Genomic DNA, 25,780 nt, shown 5'->3' on the forward strand with positions numbered 1-25,780 from the left:
GTGTCTGTCCTGGGACATCTGAAGGGATGAGCATCGTGCACTCATCTTATTTCACCAATCAGGTAAAGGAAGCTTACTATGAAATCTCATGAGATCACAGTAAAAGTTCATGACCTCAGCGCTGCTGTTCATTTCATTTCTTAATTTTTTTTACCTGCAGCTGAGTAACTTTTTACACAGAACTTACTCTGCTGAGCTGAGGAGATTGTGAGGTAAAATATCTTCCTTTTTTACAAAGAGATGCTCAGGTGATATTTTCCTGTCAGCTTTTTACAGTTATACTGCATCAGTTACAAGTGATTTAGCATATGAGTATTATGTCCCTTTAACATCCTTGGAAGAGTAAACAAAGGTGGGCTCAAAACACAGCATGCACATGTCGATAGAGTTTGTAACTATGTATGTCAGATTGCTAACATTGCTATAGGCATTCTTGCAAACACTGCTGCCAGATGGCTTAAAACATATGCACACTACTGAGCTCACCTAGGATTTACCCCTTATTATAAAGAACAAGAGAACTAAGCAAAATTTGATCATAGAACATGACTGCTTTCTAATACATTTATTTTTTGCTTTCCCTTTAAATGGACATACTAAAAAAAATCTTTAAAGCTTCAGCTAGGGGTATACAATTTGAAACAACTTTCCAATATACTTTTATATTATATCATGTTTGCTTTATTCTCTTGGTATTTGTTGAATGAGCAGCAATGTGCTACTGGGAGCTAACTGAACACACCAATGACAAGAGATGGCTATACCTATAATACAAGTGGCAAAATGTCTTGGAGTTTACAGCACAAAATGCAGTAGCAGCAACGTTTCGGGCATACACAATTACTCATGCTATCACACAACTGAATTCACAACTGTTTATACCTTCTGACCACTAGATGGCTAGGGCCAGAACATTAACTCTTTAACAGCCTCCATAAAGGCAATATAAAAAAATCATTAAAAACAAGAAAACCCTCTCCTACTCTTAAAGACCTAAATATATTCATGTACTACATTAAATATTAGACAAAATCCCCAAAAAAGTACCCCAAGTAAAGACTGGAGTGGGCACTGTCAAACCTCTAAACGATTTCAGCTATTTTAAACTTTTAAAATCACTTCTACTTTCAAATGTGCTTTGTTCACTTGGTATCAGTCGGAATTAAATACGCATATATGCTACACTAGTGGGAGCTACTTGATGATCTGTGCCTGCTCACATTTATTGGCTAATTAGATGTTTAAATGTGGGCAGAGCTATGTTGGAGACAACACTAGAGCCGTTTGAGACAGAATAGTGGAACCTAAAAGTAATATCAGGACCAGTAATGTCAAAGCCCCTGTTTCTCAGCATTTTATTAAAATGGGCAACGCTATAAACCAATTGAGATTTCAAATAGTTTATAACTATGCCCTATAGAGGTGGTGAGAGGGAGCATAGCCTGAAACAATCTTTGATTTTTTTTTTTTTTTAAATTGGGCACTATGCAGCCTAGTTGGTCTAAATAAAGATTGAGATTTGTCTTTTTTTTTTTTTTTTTGTAAATTTGTGGGGGGGGGGTTTTAAATGGTACTGATTAGAGTTTTTCGCTAATATTTAATGTACATTAATATATATATATATGTCTTTAAGAGTAGTAGAGGGTTTTCTTGTTTTTAATGGATCTGTTATATTTCCTTTAAGATTCATTGCCTTTATGGAGGCTGTTAAAGTGAATGTAAATTTTGATGCTAAAGTGCCCGGTTTTTTAAATTATTAATAAAAACAGGGGCACTTTAATCAATTTACATTTCACTCGTGAAAAAATACCTTTTAAACTTGACAGCAGCTCCAGCTTCCTCCGGTCGTCGCAAGCCATTTCTGACGTTGGAAATGATGGATAAGTCATCCTCCAATCACGGCTTCCCCCCCGGGGGAATCAGTGTCTGATTCAACGCCGTGATTGGAGGAAGCCGTATTCCTCATTTTAGACCCAGGAAAAGGCTTTGAGACTGGTGGAGGATTAAAAGGTAAGTATCGGCTGTCAAGATTAAAAGGTAAGTATTTTTTCACAACACGAGTGAAATGTAAATTATGATGAATTAAAGTGCCCCTGTTTTTAATTGAATTTTAAAAAACCGGGCACTTTAGCACATTTTTTTTTTTTTTTTTAATTGAGTAAATTGGAAAGTTTAAAATTACATGCTGTATCTGAATCATGAAAAATTTAATAAAACCTGAGTGTCCCTTTAACAATGTTTTGGCCCTAGAGTGCCATCTGGTGGTCAGAGGGTATAAATAGTTGTGAATTCAGTTGTATGATAGCATGAATAAGGGTGTATACCCGAAACGTTGCTGCTACTGCATTTGTTTGTGCTGTAAACTCCTATGAAGCTTTTCTGCCACTTTCCTTTGTTTTTTGATTCGTTTGGGGCAGTGAGTGGCTCCCGATTGTGGTGTGCATACCCCTTGGAGTGCTGTACCTACTATTCGGGATTTTGTATACCTATAATTCATACAGCCCCCTATCAACTTGCTCCCAGTAGTGCTTTGCTGCTCCTGAGCCTACCTAGGTATTTTCAACAGAGGATAGTGAGAGAATCTAATTAATACAAGTAAATTGGCAAGTTGTTAAATGATTTAAACAGCAAATAATTTTAGAGATTTTTCTTGCACTTTTAGTTGGTGGGGGATTACATGGTAAGTAAAAAAGACACCTATGGAATCTTTAGAAAACTAGCATTAATTCCATTGGATCAGTCTTAAGCACTAGTGTTTTTTTTAGCTATACTATTACTACTTTTTTAGATGAATCTGAGGAAGAAGAACCTGTTGCTAAGAAGTCACCAGTCGGTAAGCCTGCAGTGAAGAAACCAGCTGCACAGAAAGAAGAATCTGAGGAAGGTATGTCATGTGATCACTTGAATGGACAGTGTACCCCAATTTCCATATAAATGTTTGTAATACACTACTATTAAGAAATATGCATGGTTACAGATCTAAATATCCAGTATAAAACTTTTAAAACTTAGTAGCTCAGTTTGGCACTGTTGATGGGGTTAGACTGGGACACCCAGTGAAAGGGGCTGAAGCAGACTCTCTCCCTCCCCTGCTTATAGATTACGCAAATGAGTCTACAGATTCCTGCTAACTCCTAAGTCTACATCTGATATGTTGGGGCTTGGTTAGGAGTCTAAAAAATCAGCACAATGTTTTTTAAAAATATGTAAATCTGTACTTGGTTACAAAAACACTTCCAGATGGGCAATATATATGGATCTACAAAATATTTATGCAAATAAAGTGTACTATTTCCATTTTGAAGACAGGTAAGACTGTTAAACTAGCAATCTGCATGTAATAAGACATTTTTAAAAATCACTTCTATTTTCAAATGTGTTTTGTTCACTTGGTATCAATTGTTGAAATTAAATACGCACATATGCTACACTAGTGGGAGCTACTTGATGATCTGTGCCTGCTCCCATCTATTGGCTAAATGGACGTGTTTAAATAGCTGCCAGTATGGCAATGCTCTTCAGCAAAGGATAACAAAAGAAAGAAGCATATTTGATAAAAGTACACTTGGAAGGTGTAAAAACTGTTCCTTCTGAATCACAAATACGTTTGGGATTTCCTGTCCCTTTAACAATTAAACCAGTAATTATGAACTTATGGGACATTAAACGCTAAATAAATTTCATGCACCTTCCTCTAATTATGGGTGCCACCATTTTGGAATCTAGGTGTAGGTTTCACCGCAGGTGTCTGCACATGTGCAACAACTCTAGCTTTTACTGGTTTCCAGTGTGGTCGTGTTGTAAGTAGATTACAACATGGTGTCACCCATTACTAGAAGTAATCGCAGAATAACCTAAACTATGCTTGATGTAGTATTGGATGTTCTTTTAATTCTGAATTCCATGGTGGTGGTCAATGTATTATGACTTTCCTTTTCTATGGAAGGGCAGTTTCAGTTCTGTAGCTAAAAAACAATGTAACTGTCCCATTTTAGTATGGTTATTTTGTGAACTTCTTGCGTATGTATTTGTAATTTACTTTTAATAACTGTACCAGTTTCCTGGGAATCCTTTTGTGGGTTAGTGCAACTTGTCCCCTGTTAGAGGTTGCATATTAATGTACATTCAACATTTCTTTCACAATTTGGGAATAGTGTCCAGTGTAATAAACGTCATTTTTCCATTCCCCAAAAGAATCTGAAGAAGAAAAACCTGTTGCGAAAAAAACACCTGCCAATAAGACTGCAGCAAAAAAGCCAGTGGCAAAGAAAGATGAATCAGAGGATGATGAAGAGGAAGGTAAGTTGCCTCACTACATAAGATTATTTTGACCCACGCCTTCCATCTGCACAAATGATGATCACCAAGGGACTTAATACTGATATCTTTGATGTCTTACACTTTCTGATGTGTTATTTGGAAGATTATAGTTCGTTTTTAGTTTTCTCAAACTATACGTAACTGATCTGAATCTCTCACTTCAGACTCAGATGAAGAGATGGAGGTAGCACCTGCTGTTACCAAGGTAAAAAAATCTGCACCACCTAAAGCAAGTGAGGAGGACGATGATGAGGATGATGATGACGATGATGAGGATGACGACGAGGAAGATGAGGATGACGAGGATGAAGGTAATGGTGGTGAATAGATTGATACACTTAAAATATATTTTTATTTAGCTATATATATATATATATATATATATATATATATATATATATATGTTCTTTTCTAGAGACTGTTAAAGATTCTGGAAAACGTAAAAAGGAGATGCCAAAACAGAAAAATGTTCCTGAAACAAAGAAGCAGAAGACAGAGACTGCACCAGAAGGTAACTAAACTAATGACTTAGTTCTACCTTATGGTCAATTTAGAGTAGTGTTTCTCACCCTTTTATTTATCAAGTACCCCATCAGGCATAAATATTCTAAGTACCCCCAATTGCACACACATTGGGTAACAAAAATATGTGAAATGCCCCAGAATGTGGGCAATAGATAATGAAAGTGCATGCTACTGAGTACCCTTTACCAAAGCCCCAGGAGTACATGTAAGAACGGTTGAGAAACTAGGATTTGGAGAATATATTCAGTGCTCCCTTTATGGTCAGTTATTTAGAAATTATACTCTGGCAAAGAAAAAATAGTAAGATGTGATCAAAGCCTTTCTTCACTGATTGAAACTGTTGCATTTTATACAAGATTATAATTATTTCTCTCCCGTATTAGGCCTCTCTGTCTTTGTGGGCAACCTGAATTCAACAAAGGACTTTGATGAACTGAAAGATGCCCTCAGGGAATTCTTCTCAAAGAAGAATTTACCTGTTCAAGATGTTCGCATTGGATCATCAAAGTGAGGCTCTGTTTCTGCATCACAATTTTACTTTTCCTTCTATTTATCTTATACTAAACTTCATATATTTTCTAGGAAATTTGGTTATGTGGAGTTTTCTTCTGAAGAAGAGGTAGAACGGGCACTGAAATTCAATGGGAAAAAAGTTCTCGGTAGTGAGATGAAGTTGGACAAAGCATTGGACAAAAATAAGACCAAGGGTCCAGATAACAAGAAGGGTATGTATCAAATTAAGTATGTTGTAAGGTTTAGCTCATGCATTGTTTTGTAATGCATATGAAGACATTTTATTTATTTCTACAGACAGAGATGCACGTACCCTGTTTGTTAAAAATCTGCCATATAACACCACTTCGGAAGAGTTACAAGAAGTCTTTGAAAATGCTAAAGAGATCAGATTACCAGTTGGGAAAGATGGTTCTAGCAAAGGGTAAGTTTTCTAAGGTCCACATTTAATGTAATTCCCCTCACTAAGTCAAATTTTATATTTAATCTGCTAAAATTTGGTACTTTTGGAAATTTCAAGCCCTTTATGTGTAAAGATTGAGTGCTGAGACATGTTACTTTTAACAAGTGGTTTACTGTAAATGCACTAATGGTTAGCTTCTTTTTTTGGAGTCTTATTTGAGAAAAATTTTTGTTTTTTATTTTTTCTCCCTCCCCTACTTAGTATTGCATATGTTGAATTCAACACAGAAGAGGAGGCTGATAAGGCCATGGAGGAGAAACAAGGTTCAGAGGTTGAGGGTCGCTCCATTTTCATAGACTATACAGGGGATAAAAGCCAGAATTCTGCCTCTAAAAGAGGTAGTCAAGGAGGTATGTTATACAGTATTTCAAATCTCACCCCTCTACTCCCCTTTACATACTGTGAATGCAATTTTTGTCTGCATATAGCTTAAAACCTTACTTGTACTAAGGTAGCTGGATATGACTGAATTATCTTAGGGAAAAAATGATGTAACAATTGCAAAATTACTTCAGATAGTCATAAAGTTCTGATTCAGAACTTGGGTTTTAAAACCCCTTTCATGTACTTTGCTAGTAGGATTGTGTTTTTTGTTTTTTCAAGACAAATTGGAACATGGCCTTTTTTTACTGTGATATAGCTAGTGTCTTGCTCTTAAGCTACAATATGTTGCAATTCTTGAGCATGACATGGCCAGGGCATGGTTACAATGTACAAATACCTTTGTTGGCTCACTATCAATGTCCTCCTTAAGAGCTGTAATAAAGTTACATATGTATATATGTGTATAGAGTAATTGTTGCATTTTAATTTATTATATAGGAGAATTGCCATAGGTGTGTAACTTTGAGCTAACCGCAGATGGGGAAGTTTACTGGGTTCACACGGTTTCATGTCTGCAAGGTGCCAAATGGCACCCACATAAAAGCAATGATATTTTGAAATTCTATTTGTGTGTTATACAATCTTATTTTTTTTTTTTGGTTTTAACATTGTTTTCTCACTGCATACTAGGTGAATCGAAAACGCTTGTTGTTAACAACCTCTCCTATAATGCTACCGAAGAGAGTTTGCAGGAAGTGTTTGAAAAAGCAGTAGCTATTAGGATACCACAGAACAACCAGGGTCGGCCAAAAGGGTAAGTGTTGATATGGCCTTGCTGGTCTTGTTTGTAGAACAGCAGATTTATAGTAAGGTGTAAATGGATGGTCTACAAAACATGATCTAAGCAAAACTTTTGGCATTTGAACAGACCACAAGACTGCAACATTTATACAAAAATACTATTATAAATAGGGGCACTCTCAGTCAAAGTTTAGAAAGCAGCCGTTTTGTTTAAAAACTTACCTCTTCACATTTTGTTTAAAAACTTACCTCTTCACACATCAGCAATGACTGATCTGGCTTCCTCCAATGACGGCTTCCCCCCAGGGGAATCATTGCCTGAGGCCATGCCGTGATTGTAGGAAGCCGGATTAGTCGGCGCTGACGTGTGAAGAGGATCTCCGTGCGGGGGAAGCTGCTCCGGCTTTAAAGAGGTGAGAGATTTAAGTTTTTAAACAAAACTGCTGCTTTCTAAACTTATGAAAGGTGCCTCTGTTTTTAATAGTAGTTTTAAAAACTGGGCTTTCATTCATCAAAGTTTACCTTAAATCTGTTTTTAAGTCTACTGTTAAAAAAAAAAAAAAGTATAACATTTCCTGTACACCTGATACTGGTTTTCTGTCTCCTTATTCCTGCAGTGATTAAACTTAAAGGTACATGAAACCCAAAAATTTTCTTTCATGATTCGGATAGAGAATACAATTTTTTAAACCACTTTCTAATTTACTTCAATTATCTAATCTGTTTAATTCTCTTGGTATCATTAGTTGATGGAGCAGCAATGCACTACTAGTTTCTAACTAAACACATGGGTGAGCCAATCACATTCAATAAATGTATGCAGCCACCAATCAACAGCTAGAACCTAGTTTCCCTGCTGCTCATGAACTTGCCTAGATAAACCTTTCAGCAAATAACAAGAAAAGGAAGCAAATTAAATAGAAGTAAATTGGAAAGTTGATTCAGATAGAGAATACATTTTTGGGTTTGATGTCCCTTTAAGTTTTATAAATGGCTTTTTGGTATAGTATAATCAAAATTCCAAAGTGTGTAGCAGACAAGAAATGTGAAATAAAAAAAACCTTTTAATGCTTGAAGGGCTGTCAACCTCTAATTGTACAATAGAATGAAAAATACAGCAGTGCTATAATAAGCTCACAAAAATCTAAGAGCAAGATTCACCATGTTTCGATTTCCATGTTTTAATTAGGAACTCTGTCTTTACCTACAATTTCCCATTTCATTTTTTATTTTTTCCAGCTTTGCCTTTGTAGAATTCAGTTCTGTTGAAGAGGCAAAGGATGCTATGGATTCCTCCAACAATGTAGATGTTGAAGGCCGGTCAATACGGCTTGAGTTCAGCCAGGGAGGTGGTCCACAGGGAGGCAACAGAGGAGGTATGGTCATGGCAATTGATGCATAGCCTTTATTTGGTTAGCCTAAATGTTTTTTCAGGAAGTGATGATTTTATCTGAAATCCTGATGAAACCTATCTTTTCTCTAGATAGTAAAGTGCTGATCAAAGAAGACTATTCCCACATGTTTTGCTTATTAACCAAGATAACTATCTTTGTGTTTTTTTTTCTTTTTAGCCTCTACACAGTCAAAAACACTTTTTGTCAAAGGTTTATCCGAGGACACTACTGAAGAAACATTAAGAGAATCCTTTGATGGCTCTGTGGGTGCTAGAATAGTAACAGACAGAGATACTGGAGCATCCAAAGGGTAATTCCTACTTTTGATTGTCTTCCTTATACTGTTTGGCAGTTAGTGTAATCTTATGATGTAATACCTTCTCAATGAGCACCGTCCTGTCAGTACCATGTGACAGAAGATGGTTTCGCGCGAGAAGCATATTAAAATCACAACTGCGCTATATTGTACCCCTCAGTCCATGAGGATGTAAATTGCCATATTGTTACAATTTATGTGGTTGATGTTTTTGATAGGTGTGAATCTGGTAAATCACTCTCCTATATTGGCAACTCAACATAAGTTGGTTAAATTGTTGCTATTGCTTTTCACACCTGTAAGATAAGGCTACTGCTATGATTGCATGACACTATCTGCGTTGAACAGGACTTTATGAATGTTCAATGTTACGCAGGTCATGGACTGTCTTGTATTGATTATATCGATGGTCTAAAGTATGTATACATTTTTCATTAATGCAATGCTCTTTTCTCGATTTGGTAAAAAAAATTAGGCATAATTTATGATGAATAGAATATAGGTATTTTCATATAAATGTAATTCTCCTGTTTTGTAGGTTTGGTTTTGTGGACTTTTCATCGGCAGAGGATGCCAAAGCTGCCAAAGATGCAATGGAGGATGGGGAAATTGATGGGAGCAGAGTCACACTGGACTTTGCAAAACCCAAGGGAGACAATCAGCGTGGTGGTGGTCGTGGTGGTTTTGGTGGCAGAGGTGGCTTTGGTGGCAGAGGTGGTGGTCGTGGAGGCTTTGGTAGAGGAGGTGGGCGTGGTGGTTTTGGCAGAGGTGGTGGCAACAGAGGAAGAGGTGGCTTTGGAGGAGGTAAGTGACAAACCATATTGGATGGACAGTTTGTGCAGATTCTAGTTAAAATTTGTCTTTATGGGACTTATGTATAATATGTTTCAAAATGTCCTTTTAGTTTGTTGTCCCCCTGTATTGTGACAGCCATCAGACAGTCACTGATGCACACACTGGTCTTGCCCATGATCAGTAGCAGCTGGTGTCACAAATGTGCATCTGAATCATTGAAGCTTAATTTCGACTTGTGTTTTTTTTTTTTTTTTTTTTTTTTAAATCCTAAAATACAGCTAACAAAACAATCTTGTCCTATCCCCCAGGTAGAGGAGGTGGATTCAGAGGTGGAAACCAAGGAAAGAAGATAAGGTTTGATGACTGAACAAAGTTCTCTCTCATTACCCCTTCAAACCTGAAACCATCTCCCTTAACTTAAAGGACTCTGATAGGGGCAGAAGGGGACACTGTGATTTCCCTGCCTCATACCACTCTTTGCCGGAGCCTTTAGTGGACATTCCAAAGTGGAGTTGTACTTTCCTGTTACCACCTGGATACCAAGTCATTTCATGAGAAGATGTGACTGCTTGATTATCCTTACAGACTTTTTTTTTAAGAAGTGTGTGTGTGAAGACCTTATCCTAAACCTGTCATTATCAAATTTTACCCACTGTAAAGAGAAAAAAATTTCTGTAGATTTTTTTTTTTTTTTTCCCCCCCTGTAAATGCAGAATGTTAATGACTGTGCTTAAACAACTTGTCTTGTTCAGATTAAAGGACCTCATCTGGTTACTTATTTTTAGTATAACTGTTTCCAAATATTCTGCTCGTGTCTCAAAATTAAGTTTTTGGTTGGGAATCTTTTAAAAAAATATTAATCTTTACAGCTTTCATTTAGTTAAACAATCTTCCTAGATCTCAAGCTCTTGGTTCATAGGTTCCAGCTGCTAAAGGTCCACAATTTGAATAGTAATTTATAGTTTAATAGGCTCAAAGTCCAAGAAGCTCTGCAATCAAGTGGTGCAAATTACATTAGCCAGGTACATAGTTTCCTTGATTGTGACTACTTATTATACAAACCCATTTAGAAATTCTTAATCACTATAAAGCTAGGTTAGGTGACTTCCAGCATGCATGATTCTTGGGTTTTACAGCAATGCGTTTTTGCAGGTTTTCATTGATTTATGGGCGTTCAATGTCATAACTTCTTTTCATCCAGTTAATATAGAATGTCTCTTGTGCAGGTTTCCTAAAGTGTCGGCAGTCACAGCATAGTCTGTAGATGGCAGACTTCTAGATTTTTTTTAATACTGTAATGTCCAAGGTGCTATTTACAATAAGTATGTTGGTAATTAAAGTGAGTGTAAAGTTTGACGTGTGCCTGGTTTTTAAAAATCCTATTAAAAACGGGCGCTTTCATTCAAACTAATACTTGCCTTTTATTCTTAAAAGCTGATCCAGCGCTTCCCCTGTCTGTCTCGTCTCCTCATATGTCAAAAATGACTAATCCAGCTTCCTCCGGGGGGAGTGCAGTGATTGGAGGAAGCCAGATTAGTCATTGCTGATGTATGAAGAGGCCTGCGACGGAAGCACTGAAGCGGCTTTCAAGAAGAAGTAAAGTTTGATAAATGAAAGTGCCCCTGTCTTAAATAGGATTTTTAAAACTGGGCACCCATTCGTCAAACTTAAAATCTTGTTGCTTGTGTGATAAGATATATTTTATAAACTGGAAAAAGCTGCTTGCTAAGTAAATCTCCATCTTTGGGGGAAATTATGTATTGCACAATTGTATAGTAAATAGCTAATTTGCTTTCATGTAGGGGTATGCATTCTGCTAATTTGTGGGGATCCAAAGGTGGACGTTCGTGGGATTGTGCTTTTTCTAGAGCATTTATTTTGTAAGTTCAATACACTAGGATCTGTGCAAATACAGATCCTAGTGCTTAAACTTTCACAAGAATAAATGCAGCTCCAGAAAGAGCACAATCCCACAATTTTGAAGTAAAATCTTTAATTTTGTTTAACATGTAACTGATCTAGTGGAAAGGTTTATGTGCATCAAGCCCTATGGGTTTTTCTATAATTGACCCAGATGGTTTTTCATGTCTAATGCCTTTTTTTTTTTTTTTTTTTTTTTTTTTTTAACAAATGTGTTGAAATACACCTTCCACAAACAACTTTCCTATAAGCCTTGTTTGTGTCTAGGTTTTTTTTTTTCCCCCCTCTCAAATTTATTGCGACAGTGAGAAATGTTATACATTTTGTATGTTTTTGCAGATTATGAATAGAACATTGACAAATTACTTCAGCCTTGTTAAATTCTTGTTTCTAGTGTTCAGCTTATTTTGCAGACTTTTACATCTGTCCCTTAATAGCAACACTGTTGAATCTTACTGGCTATTCTAAATTTTCTACTTAAAGGACACTTAAAGGGACAGTATACTGTAAAATAGTTTTTCCCTTAATGTGTTTACAATTGCTTTTTTACCAACTGCAGAGTAAAAAATGTATGAAAATTAGCTTTTTAAGGTTTATTTCTGTATATTAAAGCTCGGATTTTGTGTTTTAAAGCCACAGCCTAATAAAATAGGTTGAGCTTGTAGATATAATCAGATCTCATTACTGTATCACATTGTGTACATATACCTGTCCTTAAAACAATCACCAATACTTTGAGAGAACAATGGAAAATCAACATTTTATTACCTTATCTCTGCTTTATCACACTGGGAGTGTAATTTCTTCTGCTGGCTGCGTTTACAAAGCTTATCTATAGCTGGTACGCGCGGCCACAAACTTTCAGAATAGGTGGGGATACCACATGCTAAATTAACAATTTCAAATGCCAATATAAGGGTAAAGGAGCTACTTGTAAACAATTTAATACACTCCACAAGGTAAAGTGGATCATTGGGAACAAATTAAAGGGGAGAGAATTTGAGTAAACTGTCCCTTTAACTTTAACCCCTTAATGACCACAGCACTTTTCCATTTTCTGTCCGTTTGGGACCAAGGCTATTTTTACATTGTTGTGGTGTTTGTGTTTAGCTGTAATTTTCCTCTTACTCATTTACTGTACCCACATATTATATACCGTTTTTCTCGCCATTAAATGGACTTTCAAAATATACCATTATTTTCATCATATCTTATAATTTACTATAAAAAATATTATAAAATATGAGGAAAAAATGGAAAAAAAACACACTTTTTCTAACTTTGACCCCCAAAATCTGTTACACATCTACAACCACCAAAAAACACCCATGCTAAATAGTTTCTAAATTTTGTCCTGAGTTTAGAAATACCCAATGTTTACATGTTCTTTGCTTTTTTTGCAAGTTATAGGGCCATAAATACAAGTAGCACTTTGCCATTTCCAAACCACTTTTTTTCAAAATTAGCGCTAGTTACATTGGGACACTAATATCTTTCAGGAATCTCTGAATATCCATTGACATGTATATATTTTTTTTTAGAAGACATCCCAAAGTATTGATCTAGGCCCATTTTGGTATATTTCATGCCACCATTTCACCGCCAAATGCGATCAAATAAAAAAATTATTTTACTTTTTCACAAATTTTTTCACAAACTTTAGGTTTCTCACTGAAATTATTTACAAACAACTCATGAAATTATGGAATAAATGGTTGTAAATGCTTCTCTGGGATCCCTTTTGTTCAGAAATAGCAGACATATATGGCTTTGCTTTTTGGTAATTAGAAGGCTGCTAAATGCCACTGCGCACCAACCGTGTATTATGCCCAGCAGTGAATGGGTTAATTAGGGAGCATGTAGGGAGCTTCTAGGGTTAATTTTAGCTGTAGTGTAGTAGACAACCCCAAGTATTGATCTAGGCCCATTTTGGTATATTTCATGCCACCATTTCACCGCCAAAAGCAATCAAATAAAAAAAAAATTGTTCACTTTTTCAAACTTTAGGTTTTTCACTAAAATTATTTACAAACAGCTTGTGCAATTATGGCACAAATGGTTTTAAATGCTTCTCTGGGATCCCCTTTGTTCATAAATAGCAGACATATATGGCTTTGGCGTTGCTTTTTGGTAATTATAAGGCCGCTAAATGCTGCTGCGCATCACACGTGTATTATGGCCAGCAGTGAAGGGGTTAATTAGGTAGTTTGTAGGGAGCTTGCAGGGCTAATTTTAGCTTTAGTGTAGAGATCAGACTCCCACCTGACACATCCCACCCCCTGATCCCTCCCAAACAGCACTCTTTCCTCCCCCACCCCACAATTGTCCCCGCCATCTTAAGTACTGGCAGAAAGTCTGCCAGTACTAAAATAAAAGGTATAAAAAAATATATATATTTTTTTAAGCATATTTACATATGCTGCTATGTAGGGTCCCCCTTAGCCCCCAAACTCCCTGATCCCCCCCAAATAGCTCCCCCTCTGCCTTATTGGGGCCATCTTGGGTACTGGCAGCTCTCTGCCAGTACCCAGTTTGCAAATAAAAATGTTTTTTTAATTTTTTACTATTTGTTTTTGTAGTGTAGCTTCCCCCCCACAGTCCAATACCCCACCAGCCAAACCGATCACCAAAATAAACATATTAACCCCTTTGATCCCCACTTCTAACAAAAAAAATTTCTGTAGCGTAGTGGTTCCCACCCGCTCCCTCCCCGTGCACGCGCCCGCCCGGCCTGCACGTGTGCGCGTCCCCCCGGTCGTCCCCGATCCCGCCCCCCTCCGCATCACAAAGGCCATCGATGGCCGCCACCCACCTCCCACACCGGCACCCACCAACGAACGTAGCCGTTAATGTCCGGTGCAGAGAGGGCCACAGAGTGGCTCTCTCTGCACCGGATGGCTACAAATGGTTATTGCAGGATGCCTCGATATCGAGGCATCACTGCAATAACCGGAAAGCAGCTGGAAGCGAGCAGGATCGCTTCCAGCTGCTTTCCAAACCGAGGACGTGCAGGGTACGTTCTCAGGCATTATTAACTGCCTTTTTTTTGAGGATGTACCCTGCACGTCCTCGGTCATTAAGGGGTTAACATTAAAAATGCATGTATTGTAGTAACACTAGAGCTGTGCATACAGGTTTCCATTTAGCACCCTTTATCTTTGCTGAAATTCTGGGTTCACAGCAGCCTGCCTCTTTTGTGATATTTGTGTCAAACCTGTAGAGCTTGTGGGGGGAAAAGCCCCAAACAGCACTTGGCTAACCTGCTGCCAAGGCTTTATTTTGCCCCTGGTGTAGCAGTTATATCGTATCTATTTAAGACTTTAAATACATGCAATGAATTGCAGTACAATGAAGGGTTTAGGAAAGTTGAGTCAAAGCAAAATTAAATAGAACAGGAAAGTGTAAAATTGGTTTGAATCATGTTTTTTTTCCAACAAAAGATTACAAGCATACTTAGATAGGAGCAACAATGCTCTACTTGGAAGCAAGCTACAAGTAAATTGAATGTTTAAAAATACATGCTATCTTTATCATGGAATGAAAAAATATCCCCTTAATTTAAGATGACTAAGCTGCAAATAGTCTCCTGCATCTTTTGTTATGCAGCAGGAATGGTTTTTATTTCTTTTTTAATGACACGATGAGTCCACGGATCAGAATTACTAATGGGATATTCACCTCCTGGTCAGCAAGAGGTGGCAAAGAGCACCACAGCAAAGCTGTTAAATATCACCTCCCTTCACTCCCACCCAGTCATTTTTTGCCTACGTTTGTGATAGGAAGTGGTAAAGTGAGGTGTTATGATTCTTAAATCAAGACTTTATTATTTTTTAAAGTGGCACAAGATTGTGCTGCTTTGTCCTAGGGAGTAGCCGTAGTCCATATCAGTCTCTTCAGTAGAGCAGTGGTGGCTTTAGAGCAATGGGAACTTGTGGGACATAATTCTCACTGCGCCTCCCATGTAGTTCTTGCTGCCCTATATCGTTTAGAGAGGTAAAGATTACTCAGCATGTTTTTCCTTCTCAGGCCGATGTGAGGGAGAGGACCTCAAGCCTGTGAACTGCCTTGCTGTCAGGCAGAAGTAGTTAAGTGCTACTTTATTATTTTTCTTGGGGGGGGGGACTCAGAAGTGAGCATGCTATTAATGACAGTGTGCACAGGGAAAGGGGAGGCACATCTATGTTAGGGACACTATAAACTCTCCTAGACTGGAGAGGAATTGGGACAGCATTACATTGCAGACACTGGGGCTGGAGAAATGCTTTTATTATGGCTCTGATGGTTAAACATTTTATTTTTACAAAATGACTAACAGGATTATGGTAACGCCTACGATGGGCGGATCATTCTGAATTGCGCGCCACTTAAGTTGCACTACAGTCCGGGAGACAGTACAAGACTACATCAGGTCGTGACTAGAAGCACATGGTCCATACAGAGCATGCGTTTCTACCACCGGAGTTGAGATTGCTCTTCTGAAGCACTAAACGGATAGACGGTGCATCGATAACTGAAAGGATTATCTGATTGTCATGTAGGAGCACCTCAGCAGGGTAGCTGCGGTGCAGAGGTGCTTTTCTTTTTTATGTCACAATGAGTCCACGGATCATCTTAATTACTAATGGGATATTCACCTCCTGGTCAGCAGGAGGCGGCAAAGAGCACCACAGCAGAGCTGTTAAATAGCACCCCACACACACACCCCTGTCATTCTCTTTGCCTACGTTAGTGATAGGCAGTGGTTAAGTGAGGTGTTGGTAAAAGATTCTTCAATCAAGAGTTAATTATTTTTAAAGTAGTGCAAGATTGTGTTGCTTTGTCCTAGGGTGTCTCTGTAGTCCATATCAGTCTCTTCAGTAGAGCATTGGTGGCTTTAGAGCAATGGGAACTTATGGGACATAATTCTCACTGCGCCTCCCATATACCGATGCTGCCCTAACCCTGAAAAATCTGAAGGGTATTACTCAGTATTATCTCTTATTTCACAGGTCCATGTGAGGAATAGCACCTCAAACCTGGGAACTGCCTTTGCTGTAGGGTAGAATATAAGGTAAGTGCTGACTTTTATTTCTGGGGATAAAAGAAAGAACTCTATTTGGAAACTTACTTTGTAAGGATGGGACTTATAAGGAAGCCCTTAATGGATTGGGCAGACCGGATCTGGTAGGGGACAGACTTTCCTTCGCTCAGGCTTTGGTGCGAGGTGTTCAGGATCACTGGGCAATAGAAATAGTGTCCCAGGGATACAGGTTAGAGTTCAAAAGTTTTCCTCCCAGAGGCAGGTTTCTACTTTCAAGATTATCTGCAGACCAGACAAAGAGGCGTTCTTACACTGTGTATGAGACCTCTCTGCCCTGTGAGTTAAAGGATGCGTACCTACATGTGCCTATTCACAGGGATCATCACAAGTTCCTAAGGTTTGCTTTTCTGGACAAACACTTCCGGTTTGTGGCTCTTCCCTTCAGTCTTGCCACAGCTCCCCGAATTTTCACAAAGGTTCTGGGATCGGTGCTTCGGTCACGGGTCATTGCAGTGGCGCCCTATCTGGACGCCATCCTTTCAACAAGTAAGATCCCACACGGACATGGTGTTATCCTTCCTGCGATCTCACGGGTGGAAGGTAAATGTGGAAAAGAGTTCCTTAGTCCCAAATACAAGGGTAACTTTCTTGGGAACCGTAATAGATTCCCTGTCTATGAATATTTTTTTGACAGAAGTCAGGAAATCAAAGATTATCAATACTTGTCTAGTCCTTGAGTCCATTCCTCGGCCGTCAGTGGCTCAGTGCATGGAGGTAATCGGGCTGATGGTGGCAGCAATGGACATCATCCCGTTTGCTCGGTTCCACCTCAGACCTCTGCGGCTAAGCATGCTCAGGCAATGGAACGGAGATTATGCGGATTTGTCTCCTCGAATACTACTGGAGCAGGAGACAAGGGATTTTCTTCAATGTTGGTTGTCTCTGGATCATCTCTCCCAGGGAACCTGCTTTCGCAGACCATCTTGGGTGATTGTGACAAGACGCCAGCCTTCTAGGGTGGGGAGCAGTCTGGGGCTCCCTAAAGGCTCAGGGAGTTTAGACTCAGAGTCTGTACATCAATCATTAGGGAGCAACGAGGAGTTCCTTAGCTATGACGAGGTAGCCAAAATAATCCAGTGGGTGGAAGCTGTAGGCGATCAACATCCCAGGGGTGGACTACTGGGAGGCGGATTTCCTGAACAGGCAGACCTTTCAGCCAGGGGAGTAGGAACTCCATCCGGAAGTGGTATGCAGATCTGGTGGACATGGCATCTCTGCCACCTTGGAGACTTCCGTTGAAGGACCTAATACAGGGGCCCTTCCTTCACCCAAATCTAGTTTCTCTGAAGCTGACTGCTTGGAGATTGAACGCTTAATTTTATCCAAGCAGGGTTTTTCTTACTCCGGTCATAGAGACCATGATTCAGACTCGTAAGCCTGTAACTAGAAAGATTTACCATAAGATGGTGTAAATCTCTACTGGTGTGAATCCAAGGGTTTCTCATGGAGAAGAGTTAGGATTCTGAGAATTTTGTCTTTTCTCCAAGAGGGTTTGAAGAAAGGATTATCGACAAGTTCCCTAAAGGGTAACATCTCTGCCTTATCTATTTTGTTACACAAACATCTGACAGAAGTTCCAGATGTACAATCATTTTGTCAGGCCTTGGTCAGGATCAGACCTGTGTTCAATCCAGTTACTCCTCCATGGAGTCTGAATGTAGTTATTAAAGTTCTTCAAGGGGCTCTCTTTGAGCCTATGCATTCCTTAGATATTAAGTTATCTTGGAAAGTTATTTTTTGTTATTTCTTCTGCTCGCAGAGTGTCATACTGCAATGCCGAGAGCTTTGAGTCCCCTTACCTTTATTTTTCATTTTGACTAGGTAGTTCTACGTACTAAATTAGGATTTCTTCCTAAAGTAGTTTTTGATCGGAACATTAATCAGGAGATTGTTGTTCCTTCTTTGTGTCCTAATCCTATTTCTCAGAAGGAACGGCTTCTGCACAATTTGGACGTCGTCCGTGCTTTAAAGTTTTACCTGCAGGCGACTAAGGATTTTCGTCAGTCTTCTGCTTTGTTTGTAGTTTTCTCAGGGAAAGTAAGGGACCGAAAACTATGGCTACTTCTCTTTTTGGCTGAAGAGTGTCATACGTTTTGCATATGAGACTGCTGGACAGCAGCCTCCAGTAAAAGTTATGGCTCATTCCACGAGGGCTGTTGCTTCCTCATGGGCATTCAAATATGAAGCTTCTGTGGAACAGATTTGCAAGGCTGCAACTTGGTCCTCTCTTCATACTTTTTCAAAATTCTAAAAATTTGACACTTTTGCCTCGGCTGGGGCCGCTTTTGGGAGAAAGGTTCTTCAAGCAGTGGTGCCTTCCGTTTGGGTTCCCTGTCTTGTCCCTCCCGTATCATCGGTGTACTCTAGCATGGGTATTGATTCCCATTAGTAATTAAGATGATCCGTGGACTCATCGTGTCACTAAGAAAATTTATGCTTACCTGATGATAAATTTATTTCTTTTAGACACGAGTCCACGGCCTGCCCTGTTTTTTGTAAGAGACAGGTTGCTGGGATTATAAATTTAAGACACCTCTGCACCTTGTTACTTCCTTTCTCTCCTTGACTTCGGTTGAATGACTGGGTTGGGAGTGAAGGGAGGTGATATTTAACAGCTTTGCTGTTGGTGAATATCCCATTAGTAATTAAGATGATCCGTGGACTCGTCGTGTCAAAAAAAATTTTTAGCGTGCTTCTGAAAAATCTCCTGGCGGTTCAATAAAGATACATGGCGACCGGGAGATATGGTATGTCGCCATCCATGTGGGTGGTCCTTAGGATACGCGTCCTGTTTCCCCTTCTTCACTCACATTTTCTTCATTTGAAGCACACATGATTCGGTTATTCTCTCCCCTCTCTATACTTGTTGCAGTCATATACCGCTCCCCAACTCAATTTTTAGATCACTTTGCTGCCTGGCTTCCTTATTTCCTTTCCTCAGACACCCCTGCCCTCATTCTTGGCGACTTTAACATCCCTCTTGACAATCCCAATGCCTCCTCTGCAATACAACTTCTTCAACTGACTTCCTCTTTCGGCCTGTCACAATGGACTGACTCTCCCACACATAAAGATAGTCATTCCCTTGATCTGATTTTCACCTATCGATGCACTCTTTCAAATTTAACAAACTCCCCTTTTCCTCTCTCTGACTATAATCTCCTAACTTGCAACATCACTTCCCTACCTACAACTCCCCCTCCCTCTACCCCTCACACCAAACTTCACAGAAGCACTAAGTCACTAGATCTGCATCAGCTCGCTAGCTCTCTCAAACCTCTCCTCTCATCCATCACCTCCTTTTCCTGCCCTGACCAATCCATCTGCCAGTATAATTCCACCCTTACATCAGTCATTGACACTCTGGCCCCTCCAACCTTAGCTCAGAAACCACACTCTCATCCTCAGCCCTGGCATACTCCTCTGAAACAATACCTACGCAGATGCTCCCGTACTGCTGAGGACAGAAGTCAATTTGAATACTGCGACCTCTGATGCTTTGTTGGCTATTTCCGATGTACCCTCACAGGGATCTGAATTGGGAGTCAGGGAACTTCTGTCTGAGGGGGAACTTTCCGATTCGGGAAGTGTATTACCTCAGACGCACTCGGACGTCATGTCCTTTAGATTTAAGCTTGAACACCTCCGCCTGTTACTTCGGGAGGTTTTAGCGACTCTGGATGACTGTGACTTTATTGTGGCACCACCAGAGAAATTGTGTAAGATGGACAAATACTTAGAGGTGCCTGCTTACTCTGATGTTTTTCTGGAAATTATTATGCGGAAATGGGAAAGACCGGGTATCCCGTTCTCACCTTCTCCTAATTTTAAGAAAATGTATCCCATATCTGACACTGTTCGGGACTCTTGGCAAACAGTCCCTAAGGTGGAGGGAGCTATATCTACCCTGGTTAAGCGTACAACTATTCCTATTGAGGACAGTTGTGCTTTCAAAGACCCTATGGATAAAAAATTGGAGTCTTCTAAAAAAGTTATTTATTCATCAGGGTTTCCTTTTAAAACCGACGGCCTGCATTGTACCAGTTACCACTGCGGCGGCCTTCTGGTTTGATACCTTAGAGTCTCTTAAGACTGAGACTCCTTTAGAGGAAATTTTAGATAGAATTAAGGCTCTTAAAGGGACAGTCTACACCAGAATTTTTATTGTTTTAAAAGATAGATAATCCCTTTATTACCCATTTCCCAGTTTTGCATAACCAACACAGTTATAATAAATATACTTTTAACCTCTGTGATTATCTTGTATCTAAGCCTCTGCCCCTTTTTTCAGTTCTTTTGACAGACTTGCAGTCAAGCCAATCAGTGCCTGCTCCCAGATTACTTCACGTGCACGAGCACAGTGTTATCTATATGAAATATGTGAACTAACACCCTCTAGTGGTGAAAAACTGTTAAAATGCAATCTGAAAGAGGTGGGCTTCAAGGTCTAAGAAATTAGCATATGAACCTCCTAGGTTAAGCTTTCAACTAAGAATACCAAGAGAACAAAGCAAAATTGGTGATAAAAGTAAATTGGAAAATTGTTTAAAATGACATGCTCTATCTGAATCATGAAAGTTTATTTTGGCCTAGACTGACCCTTTAAGCTGGCTAATTCTTTTATTACGGATGCTGCCTTTCAGATTGCCAAATTGGCAGCTAAGAATGCCGGATTTGCCATTTTACCGCGTAGAGCGTTGTGGTTAAAATCTTGGTCTGCTGATGTGTCATCTAAGTCGAAGCTTTTGGCTATTCCTTTCAAAGGAAAACCCCTATTCAGGCCTGACTTGAAAGAAATCATTTCTGACATTACGGAAGGTAAGGGTCATCTCCTACCTCAGGATAGAACAGCTAAACTAAGGGGTAAACAAAATAATTTTCGTTCCTTTCGGAACTTCAAAGGAGTCCCCTCTTCTTCCGCTAAACAGGAAGGGAATTTTGCTCAGGCCAAGTCTGTCTGGAGACCCAACTAGGCTTGGAACAAGGGTAAACAACCCAAGAAGCCCGCTGCTGCTACCAAGACAGCATGAAGGGGCGGCCCCCGATCCGGGACCGGATCTAGTAGGGGGAAGACTTTCTCTCTTTGCCCAGGCTTGGGTAAGAGATGTTCAGGACCCCTGGACACTGGAAATCGTGTCCCAAGGGTATCAACTGGAATTCAAAAATTCTCTCCCAAGGGGGAGGTTTCTTCTTTCACGGTTGTCTAGACCAGATAAAAAGAGAGGCGTTCTTACGTTGTGTAAAAGACCTCTCAACTATGGGAGTAATTCGTCCCGTTCCAATACTGGAACAGGGCAGGGGTTTTACTCAAATCTTTTCGTGGTCCCCAAAAAAGAGGGCATGTTTCGACCTATTTTAGATCTAAAGAGTCTAAACAAGTTTCTTAGAGTCCCATCCTTCAAGATGGGGACTATTCGAACAATTCTGCCATTGATCCAGGAGGGTCAATATATGACTACTGTGGACTTGAAGGACGCATATCTTCATATTCCTATCCACAAGGATCATCACCAATTCCTAAGGTTTGCCTTCCTGGACAAACATTTTCAGTTTGTGGCTCTTCCCTTCGGGTTGGCCACAGCACCCAGGATCTTCACAAAGGTTCTAGGGGTACTTCTGGCGGTTCTCAGGCCACGGGGCATTGCAGTGGCGCCTTATCTGGACGATATTCTGATCCAGGCGTCGTCTTACCATCTGACAAAATCTCATACAGACATGGTTCTGTCCTTTCTGAGGACTCACGGGTGGAAGGTGAATCTAGAAAAGAGTTCATTACTTCCACAGACAAGGGTTCCCTTCTTGGGAACTCTAATAGATTCCATACCTATGAAAATTTTCTTGACAGAGGTCAGAAAGTTACAGATTCTGAATACATGCCGAGCCCTTCAGTCCAATCCTCGGCCATCAGTGGCTCAGTGCATGGAGGTAATTGGATTGATGGTGGCAGCAATGGACATCATTCCGTTTGCTCGTTTTCATCTCAGACCACTACAACTGAGCATGCTCAGGCAGTGGAATGGAGATTATGCAAATTTGTCTCCTCAGATAAATCTGGATCAGGAGACAAGAGACTCTCTTCTTTGGTGGTTGTTGCCAGATCATCTGTCCCTAGGGACGTGCTTCCGCAGACCCTCATGGGTGATAGTGACAACGGACGCCAGTCTACTAGGTTGAGGTGCAGTCTGGAATTCCCTGAAGGCTCAGGATGTGTGGACTCAGTCGGAGTCTCTACTTCCAATCAATGTTCTGGAATTGAGAGCAATATTCAATGCGCTTCAGGCATGGCCTCAGTTGGCTTCGGCCAAATTCATCCGTTTTCAGTCGGACAACATCACGACTGTGGCTTACATCAATCATCAGGGAGGAACAAGGAGTCCCTTAGCGATGACAGAAGTCTCCAAGTTAATTCGATGGGCGGAGGCTCACTCTTGTTATCTGTCAGCAATCTACATCCCAGGAGTGGACAACTGGGAAGCGGACTTTTTAAGGAGACAGACGTTTCATCCGGGGGAGTTGGAACTCCATCCGGAGGTCTTTGCCACTCTGATTCTCAGATGGGGCAGACCGGAATTGGATCTGATGGCATCTCGTCAGAATGCAAAGCTCCCAAGATACGGATCCAGGTCAAGGGATACTCAGGTCCAACTGATAGATGCCTTGGTCGTTCAACCTTATGTGTTTCCACCGTTTGCTCTCCTTCCCCGAGTAATTGCACGGATCAAACAGTAGAGGGCTTTGGTAATTCTAATCGCGCCTGCATGGCCTCGCAAGACTTGGTATGCCGATCTAGTGGACATGTGCTCTCTGCTGCCGTGGAAGCTTCCATTTAGGCAGGAACCTTCCTCATTCAGGTGCCCTTCCAACATCCGAATCTAGTTTCTCAGCAGCTGACTGCTTGGAGATTGAACGCTTGATTTTATCTAAGCGGGGTTCTCTGATTCGGTCATTGATACTTTGATTCAGGCACGTAATCCTGTCACTAGAAAGATCTACCATAAGATATGGCGTAAATATCTTTATTGGGGCGATTCCAAGGGCTGCTCATGGAGTAGAGTTAGGATTCCCAGGATTTTATCTTTTCTCCAAGAAGGATTGGAGAAGGGGTTATCAGCAAGTTGCTTAAAGGGACAAATTTCTGCTTTGTCGATTTTTCTACACAAGCGTTTGGCAGATGTTCCAGACGTTCAGTCTTTTTGTCAGGCTCTGACCAGAATAAAGCCTGTGTTTAGACCAATTGCTCCACCCTGGAGTTTGAATTTAGTTCTTCAAGGGTTTCCGTTTGAACCCATGCATTCCATAGATATTAAGTTGTTATCTTGGAAGGTTTTATTTTTGGTTGCTATTTCTTCTGCTCGTAGAGTTTCCGAGCTTTCAGCGTTACAAAGTGACTCTCCTTATCTTATTTTTCATTCTGATAAGGTGGTTTTACGTACCAAACCTGGTTTTCTTCCTAAGGTTGTTTCTAATAAGAATATTAATCAGGAAATTGTTGTTCCTTCATTTTGTCCTAATTCTTCTTCTAAGAAGGAGCGTTTGTTGCATAACTTGGACGTGGTCCGTGCCCTGAAGTTTTACTTGCAGGTGACTTAAGAATTTCGTCAATCATCTTCTTTATTATTTTTTCTGGAAAGCCTAGGGGTCAGAAAGCTATGGCTACCTCTCTTTCTTTTTGGCTGAAGAGTATCATCCGTCTGGCATATGAGACTGCTGGACAGCAGCCTCCTGAAAGAATTATGGCTCATTCCACTAGGACTGTGGCTTCCTCATGGGCATTTAAAAACGATGCTTCTGTTGAACAGATTTGCAAGGCTGCAACTTGGTCGTCTCTTCACACTTTTTCCAAATTTGACACTTTTGCTTCATCTGAGGCTGGTTTGGGGAGAAAGGTTCTTCAAGCAGTGGTGCCTTCCATTTAGGTTCCTGTCTTGTCCCTCCCTTTCATCCGTGTCCTATAGCTTTGGTATTGTATCCCATAAGTAAGGATGAAATCCATGGACTCGTCATATCTTGTAAAAGAAAAGGAAATTTATGCTTACCTGATAAATTTATTTCTTTTACGATATGACGAGTCCACGGCCCACCCGGTCATTTTTAAGACAGGTATTTATTTTTGTTAAACTTCAGTCACCTCTGCACCTTTGGCTTTTCCTTTCTCTTCCTAACTTTGGTCGAATGACTGGAGTGGGAGGGAAGGGAGGAGCTATATATACAGCTCTGCTGTGGTGCTCTTTGCCACTTCCTGCTGACCTGGAGGCGTAATCCCATAAGTAAGGATGAAATCCGTGGACTCGTCATATCGTAAAATAAATAAATTTATCAGGTAAGCATAAATTTCCTTTTTTATGCATGAAGTGATACCTTAGCGTTTCCTACTGAGGGGTAAAATGGACTGAAATTTGCTGCCTGGCAAGTTTATTTCTTGTGTTGCCATAATATGGGGGTCCTGTGGGGCTCACAGGTCGGACCCTGCTAAGTTTTTAATATTGTTCTGCAGTTCACACACAGAAGGAACATGTTAGTACAGGAACATATGGTAATGTCTCTTTAAACTATAAAAGAGAACATTTTTTCTAAGGTGGTGGCGGTTAAACGTCTGGTGACACTAGTCAATCCCTGTCACAATTTAATAATTATAGTGTCCAAAATAACATGTACCCCAGGCAGTGCTCTGCAGTTCTTGCAGTGACTTTGCGTTTATTGTACATAGCAAAGTCTAGTTACAGCCGTCTTTATATTGTTATTGTTTTTTTTTGCACGTCAGAAATAAAGCGCTCCCTTAACATTTAAAGAGAGAGTAACATTTATTTTTCTGTAAATTTCATTACAGGAATTGCGGCTGTTTTTTGTTTCTTCACTCATCCTTGGTGACGTAGGAGGGTGCACATTCCCACATGCATGAGTTGCTTCAGCATTAAAGAGACCGTAACGTCTTCTGTGTGCATTGTATTATATGTATTTTGGCTGTTCTTGTTAGTTCATCCTCTATGGGAGGATGCACCAAACGCACTCAAGAATAGGGTTACTTTTTATATTTAAAAGAACAGTATTGTGTCCTATGTTAAACTTGATTATGATTGGTTCAAATTTATTTTTTCTTTTGACCCTACTCCCTCTTCGCGAATGCTATCAGGGATTCTTGACTAAACAATCATCTATCCCTTTTGAGGATAGTTGTTCCTTTGCGGACCCTAGGGAAATTAGAGGGTCTACTATCAGGAATTCTTGGCTAAACAATCTACTATCCCTTTTGAGGATAGTTGTACCTTCACGGACCATAGGGAAACTAGAGGGTCTACTTAAGAAATGATGCCCTGGAAGAAACTCTTATG

The 25,780-nt window shown here is 40.0% G+C and overlaps 1 protein-coding gene and 2 non-coding genes across 3 annotated transcripts in view; all 3 read left to right on the plus strand.

Moving 5' to 3' along the window:
- NCL (nucleolin) overlaps positions 1–11,952 on the plus strand; it is a 14,917-nt gene extending 2,965 nt beyond the window's left edge. Inside the window, exons 5-17 of the mRNA XM_053710303.1 lie at positions 2,789–2,884; positions 4,195–4,299; positions 4,485–4,631; positions 4,736–4,831; positions 5,229–5,352; positions 5,428–5,570; positions 5,656–5,782; positions 6,023–6,171; positions 6,836–6,959; positions 8,186–8,322; positions 8,518–8,650; positions 9,195–9,460; positions 9,760–11,952. Coding sequence (XP_053566278.1) covers positions 2,789–2,884; positions 4,195–4,299; positions 4,485–4,631; positions 4,736–4,831; positions 5,229–5,352; positions 5,428–5,570; positions 5,656–5,782; positions 6,023–6,171; positions 6,836–6,959; positions 8,186–8,322; positions 8,518–8,650; positions 9,195–9,460; positions 9,760–9,818 — 1,706 coding nt within the window. The 3' untranslated portion in view covers positions 9,819–11,952. The remainder of the gene's footprint in view (positions 1–2,788; positions 2,885–4,194; positions 4,300–4,484; positions 4,632–4,735; positions 4,832–5,228; positions 5,353–5,427; positions 5,571–5,655; positions 5,783–6,022; positions 6,172–6,835; positions 6,960–8,185; positions 8,323–8,517; positions 8,651–9,194; positions 9,461–9,759) is intronic.
- LOC128658601 (small nucleolar RNA SNORD82) lies at positions 4,347–4,413 on the plus strand. Its single transcript, XR_008402273.1, has one exon. It is a non-coding gene; the product is annotated as a small nucleolar RNA SNORD82 (small nucleolar RNA).
- Positions 6,278–6,359, plus strand: LOC128658604 (small nucleolar RNA SNORD20). The gene has a single exon (XR_008402276.1). It is a non-coding gene; the product is annotated as a small nucleolar RNA SNORD20 (small nucleolar RNA).
- Positions 11,953–25,780: the final 13,828 nt, after the last annotated feature.

This window comes from Bombina bombina, chromosome 4 (genome assembly GCF_027579735.1).
Source record: "Bombina bombina isolate aBomBom1 chromosome 4, aBomBom1.pri, whole genome shotgun sequence".
NCBI classification, from domain to species: domain Eukaryota; kingdom Metazoa; phylum Chordata; class Amphibia; order Anura; family Bombinatoridae; genus Bombina; species Bombina bombina.